The sequence below is a fragment of the Fonticula alba genome (assembly GCF_000388065.1).
Source record: "Fonticula alba strain ATCC 38817 unplaced genomic scaffold supercont2.11, whole genome shotgun sequence".
NCBI classification, from domain to species: domain Eukaryota; order Rotosphaerida; family Fonticulaceae; genus Fonticula; species Fonticula alba.
The window spans coordinates 493,884-500,065 of NW_009242981.1; the positions used below are offsets into that span (position 1 = coordinate 493,884).

At 71.4% G+C, this 6,182-nt stretch overlaps 1 protein-coding gene across 1 annotated transcript; it reads left to right on the forward strand.

Moving 5' to 3' along the window:
• The first annotated feature begins 2,011 nt into the window (after window positions 1-2,011).
• H696_05511 (hypothetical protein) lies at window positions 2,012-4,414 on the forward strand. Its single transcript, XM_009499337.1, has 3 exons — window positions 2,012-2,662; window positions 2,911-3,876; window positions 4,113-4,414. Exons 2-3 carry the CDS (start codon window positions 2,916-2,918, stop codon window positions 4,214-4,216), a joined length of 1,065 nt encoding a protein of 354 aa, XP_009497612.1. The 5' UTR covers window positions 2,012-2,662; window positions 2,911-2,915; the 3' UTR covers window positions 4,217-4,414.
• Window positions 4,415-6,182: the final 1,768 nt, after the last annotated feature.

Genomic DNA, 6,182 nt, shown 5'->3' on the forward strand with positions numbered 1-6,182 from the left:
GGGGGGGAATGCTGCTGCGGCGGGGGAACGAGGGGAGATATCCGCGCCCGGGTGAATATCCCCGGGGGGAATGCCGCACCGGGAAGACACGGCGGCCAGGATGGCGGGCTCACGCCACCGAGGGGACCGAGGGCGGGGGCCTCACCACTGCATGCGGCTGTTTACGCCCGGGGGGTATGGGTGGGGGTGTGGGCGCGCGCTCGGCGCCCCGACCGGGGCACACATACCTGGCCACCGCCAGCCCCAATGCGCCGGCTGCCCCCTGGGCCCGGGTGCGGCTGCGTGCGATCTGGCCGATCACGGTCGGGAGGGGGACCAGGCCGTTTTCCCCCCCCCCCGCCCCCCCTCTTCCCGCCCGAGGCCCGGCGGTCGCTGCTTAGCCACCGCCCGCGTGAGTTGGACCGGCGACGCGACCAGCCGGACGAGAAGGCCGGGAGGGAGAGGCAGGCCGCGAGGCAGGCAGGCGCCAAAGGCAGAGCCTTCCTGTGCACACCACCAAGCGGTCACTCGCGGGTGGTGGTGCGTCCGGGGCGCGAGTAATGCCGGCACGCAATATGCGAGCCGTGGACACACAATCGAGTACGGACGCTTTCTCGGAAGGCGGGCCCCTGTGCGAGCGCGCGGGCACGCTCCGCCCCCCCCCCCCTCCCCCCCCCCGGAGGGGGAGATCAACTAGCTGGCCGCACGCGCGAACACACGCCCCGGGGGCGCTCACGGTCGCCACCGGCTGTCGGGGGCGGTCTGTGGCTGCTGGGGGTAGCGGCGGCCGGGAATGCCCACAAATGTCCCCTGCTTCGGTCCCGGCGCGGGTGGACAGCCGGGACGCTTCTGACGTCCCCACCCCTGCGCGGCTGTTTCACATCCCGGCTTCGGCCCGGGCGTGCCGGGCGAACTCGGGAGAAGCCCGGGCATTTTTCCTCCCTGCCCCGCGCTGCCGGTCACCACCCTCGGGGGCCCCTGAGGGCGGAGGACGCCCAGCGCGCCGGGCGGGCACACGGTTGTCCCCACCCACGCCGTGCACGCCCGCCCCGCCCCCCCCCCCCTCCCCAGGGCCTGCTGCCAGGACCGTGAGCGAGAGAGGGACAGCGGGCGTCACCCGCGGCGGGACGGTGACTGGGGGTCCCTTGCGGTCGGTCTCTCCGTGGGGGGTGGTGGAGGGGGGCAGGGCGTTTAGGTCGCCCCGGAGCGCCGAGCCGCCGGACCGCGGTCCAGCTCCCCGGGGCCCGGCCCAAGGCCCCCGCCTCGACCGCAGGGGGCCGACCGGGCGCTCCGCCCCCACCGCACCGAGCGCCTGGGCCGGCCCCGAGCGCCGAGGGGCAGCGGAACCTGCCTGCTCGGGATTAGTGTACCCTTCCCCCCTGCCCCCGGACGGGGGGGCGATGGCAGGTGTTCCTCTTGCTCCCCCGGGCATCCGACCGGCCCGCGCGGCGCGTTCTGGCCTTGTGTTTTTTTCCCGGCCAGCGGGATGGGCCTCGGGGCCGGACGAGGTGTCTCCGTGAGCGGCGATCCGCGCCCGCGAGAGCGATCCCCCCTCCCTCCCCCGGGGGCGCGTCCCAACGGGGCGCGGTGGGCGTCTCTGCCGCACCGACAAAAGGCGGGCAGGGCCCGTGCCGAAGTTTGGTTCAGGGCCCGGGGAAACGCGATCCGAATTCCCTCCATGCCCCCCCCCCTTGGGGGGCGGGGGCGGGGGCCGCGGGCTACCACTGGCCTGTGCCCTCCCGGGGGCGTACACACCCGCGGACGGGCGGAGTATGTGAGTATGTGAGTATGTGCGTGCGCGCGAGCGATCCTGCGACTTCGTGCGCATGCGCCCCCCCCCCCCCGGTCCTGGGGTTAATACCCCTTGCAGACCCGCGCGCCGTCCCCCTCCGTCTCCCCCAGGCACGCTGAGACATTCCGCAGAGGGACGGGCCGGCTCACGGCCAGGCGCCAGGCGGGTGTGTGTGCCGCGCATGCGCTTGGGCCCCTGGCAAGCCCCTTCGCCTGGCCGGGCGCACACCAGGAACCGGCGGGGAGAAAAGCCGCGCTCGTACGGACACGCGTCCCCGGTCGGCCGGCAATCTACCTCCCCACACCGCCGCCGCCGTCCCCCTTTTGCCGTGTCAGCCCTTCACCTGCCTCCGGCTCCCGGTCTCCTCTCGCCCCCCGCCCCCTCTCGGCCCCTTTTTGCTTGCCCGCCTGCCTGCCTGCCTGCTTCCCCCTGCGCCCCAACCCCCCGCCCCTCCCCCGCCCCTGGACCACCTCCTCCCTGAGCCGGCGCCGCGTACACACCATGCAGCTGGCCTCGAACCTCAGCCCGCACTCGTCCGGCGCGCCGGCCACGACCGGGCACAAGGCCTCCTTCTCGGCGCCGGCGCCGGCCGGCCCACGGGCGCCGCCGACCCCTCCGGCCCGGTCCACGGCCGGGTCGCCGGCCACCTCCCCCGGGGGGTGGTCCTGCCGCAGCACCCGGCCATCCGCCGGTCGATCGCCGACCTGTGCGGGGGGTTTGCCCCCTCGGAGCACTTTGCCCTGGAACTCCCCTCCGGCCATGGGGGCGGATCGACTGCCATCCCGGAAACCGTGGCCGATGCCCTGCCGGAGGGCTGCCCGACGGTGGAGCAGCTGGCCCAGCAGCCGGACAATGACATCCGCTTTTACCGGGAGCACTTCCTGGACCGTGGTGCGTCCTCCCGGCCTCCCTCCTCCCTTTGCCACCTTTCGCACCGGGCATGCGTGTGCTCCGTGTGCTCCGTGTGCTCCGTGTGCTTGGATGCCGCGCGGCGACAGCGGCGGCATGGTTCCTCCCCCTGCTCCCCCTGCGCCGAGGGCAGCGCGTGCATGCCGCGCAGGGCGAGCGACCATGCGAAGAAGAAACTGACCGAAACACACGGTGCCCCCGCACCCCCTCCCGCCGCCGCCGCCCGCCAGACCACATGAACTTCCTCGCGCTCGAAACCCCCAGCGGCCCGGTGGCCGTGTCGATCGTCCTGGCGCCAGATGGCACGGCCGCCTCTCGCGGGCCGCACTACCTGTGTCTGGTGCGGACCGGGCGCGGGTCGCAGCAGACCACGCGCGGGGTGGCCCAGATCCCGGTGCCCTTCTTCCGGCGGCTGTTCGGCCTCGGGCCCTCGACGGATGCCCTGCTCCGGGGGCTGGTGTCGACGCCGCTGCCGGCCGGGGCCCTGCGCCTGAACCGGCATCCGCAGCTCCCCCGGGCACTGATCAGCATGGAGGAGCGCCAGGTGATCCACAACTACAAGTTTGGCCTGCTGTATGCCCGCGCCGGGCAGGACACCGAGGCCGAGCTGCTGGCCAATGCCGACCCGGAATACCACACCCCCACGACCCCCGGGGCGCCGGCCCCGCTGCCGGTGTCCGAGGCGTATCGGCAATTCCTGGCCTGGCTCGGCGACCGGGTCACCCTCAAGGGCTGGACCGGCTACCGGGGCGGCCTGGACGTGGTGGACAATTTGACCGGCCGCGAGTCGGTATACGCCCTGTGGCAGGGGTACGACATCATGTTCCATGTGGCCACGATGCTGCCGCTGATCGACCAGGCCACCGGGGCCGGGGACCAGGCCGCCATCGCCGGGGGGTATGTCCAGCAGCTGGAGCGCAAGCGCCACATCGGCAATGACATCGTGGTCATCGTCTTCCAGGATGCGGACACCCTGCCCGGGGCGCTGCCCTTCAATCTGGACAGCGTGGACTCCAAGCAGAACCATGTGTTTGTCAGTGTGACGCCGGTGCCCCGGAACCCGAACGACCCGCCCGGCACGCCGGACTACTACCGGGTGACGCTGGCCCGGAAGTCCGGCGTCCCGGGCTTCGGGCCGCCGCTGCCGATCAAGGTGTCCCGCGATGCGGATGGTCGGAACTGGTTCCTGTACAAGCGTGCGTGCCGGACACCCTGGCCTCCTCCTTTCCCTTCTTCTTCTTTTATCCTCCCGCCGCCCGTACCTCTCTGCGATTTGCGCATGCGGAGGGGAGGGGGGGGGGGGCGGCTGATGTGATGTGCAATGCGCCCGGGCTTTCTCCCCTACCAGGGAGCCTCCTGTCCTTTCTCACCCTCGCCATTCGTGTGTGTCCCCCCACACCCCGCCTTGCCGTGCCGTGCCGTGCCACAACAGTCATCAGCGCCGAGCGTGCCTCCTACAAGGCGCCGAGCTTCGCGCCGAAGCTGGCCCGCACTCGGCAGGTCCTGCTTCATGACGTGGTCAAGACGCATATGTAAGGCGTGCGCCTGGCCCTCGCGCGCCCGCTGCCTTCCTCCTCCTCCTTTTCCCCTTCACGATGTCCTTGAGAGCCGCCATGTTTGCTGCTGCGCACCCGTATGCCCCTCGCCTCCATTAATGTTCCTTGCCTTTCCCCTCACAATCAGTGACCTGTGAGCGCGAGAAAGATTCGACCTGAGGTCGAGAAATGTACTACCTTTCAAAGCATGGGCGGCCTCCTGGGGAGCGAAAGAGGGGCAGAAGGGGGGGGGGGGGGGGAAGCCGGCAGAGGGGGCACATAAAAAAACCGAGAGACAAAGAAAGAGAGAGGGCGGGGGGGGGAGAGGGAGAGACGCACACACAGCAGACACCGGACCGGCACGTCGAACCCGGTGGGTCGTACGCACAACAGAGCCGGGAGATCGCGCAGCCCTGCCGGCGGCTGGCGGAGTCGATCGGACGACTTGGTCATGTGGGGGCGTGATATTGGCCGGCGTGACCCGGGGCCGGTAACAAACGATGCCGGCGCCCCTGGCGGAGCGGCTGGAGAGGCTGCGAAAAAAAAGGGGAGAAAAACCGTAAGCGGTGAGACGCACCCGGGTGCGAACCGGGCAGGCGGCTTGCCCGGCGGCGGACACCTTCGTCGCCACGTTCACGCGCACGCGAGCCCCTCCCCCCGGGCAGGGGGGGTCGGTTGTCAGCAAGAGTGACACCCTACTCCGAGCGGTCGGCTCAGGCACCGGCGGGGGGGGAGAGAGCAAGGGCTACCAACAGTGGGAGGCACGCCGACGAAGGCCGAGGGGCGGGGGGGACGGGTTGGGGCAATTAGGAAACCAGCCGCCAGTGGAAGACGACGAATTAGGTTGCCCTGTGTGTGGTGCTCGCGCGCGCGCATGTGCGTGTGTTACCGGGCCCGGGAAGAGGCCCCCGTCGGGGAGGGACGAGCCATCGGAGGCGCCGGTTCCCGGGCTTCACGCATGCGGTGCCAATAATCGGCCATTAATATTCCATCGTGGGGAGGTCTCCCTAGCAGGAGGGGGGGTGTATGTTGCTTTCTGCCCCCGGCAGTCCCCTCGCTTGTGCGTAGGGCGCCCTTCCTCGGCCGGTGAGTGCGTTGCTCGCCCGGGAAAAATATCCAGCGACGTGGCGGGGGGGGGGGGTAGGCACAGGCGCCGCCAGGCGGGATGCCACTCTCTGGGCGAGGGCCGAGGGGCGGCCAGCCGGCCCCCGGGGATTAGGGCTTATGTTCAATTGTCCACATGAACTTTTGGCGGATCACTCGGGCACCAGTGACCACCCACCCGTTGCCCACAATGTTCGGTCGCCGGTGCGGCGGCGGCGCGCCCGGGGCCGGCGCAGGGGGCGAGGCCGGCCGGCTGTGTGCCATTTTCTCTGGGTGTGTGCGCGAGGGCGCGGCTCGGCCCGGTCTCGGGGGCCCGGCGACCCGGAGAGAGGGCGACGGCGACGAATGCGGAGTGTGCCTGCTGCCGCTGATGTGTCCCCTGCGTTCCGGGGCTGGGGCCTCCTGTGCCGGTTCGCGCTGGCGCCGGTCCCCCGCGGCACCGACGAGTCCGGCAGAGCGACATGTTCCCCTGCAGTTGTGGGTCGAGGGAGGGGCCGCAGACAGGGGGCGGGGCGATGTCCGCGTTCCTCGCGGATGCGTGCGCCCAGGGCCGATATGTAGCCTCCCCCCTGCTGGGAGAGTCTCGCAGGACCAAAGGGAGGTGTGTGAGCCCTGCTTCGGGGGGGGGGGGGGGGGGGGGGCGGGGGCCGGCTGAGAGCGAGGCAGGGTTTGTGGTGCGATGTGCTTCTCTCTCTCTCTCTCTCTCTCTCGAGTGCCGCGCCAGGATAACGCGTGGGCCTGTGACGCGGCGCCCGTGTGTGTGTTTGTGTTTGTGAGGGGGGCGGGAGGGGGGCACCACGGTGCCGGTGCCACCGCCGCCGGGGGGGGGGGGACCACCCCCGCTCGGGGTTAGTCACCGCAGC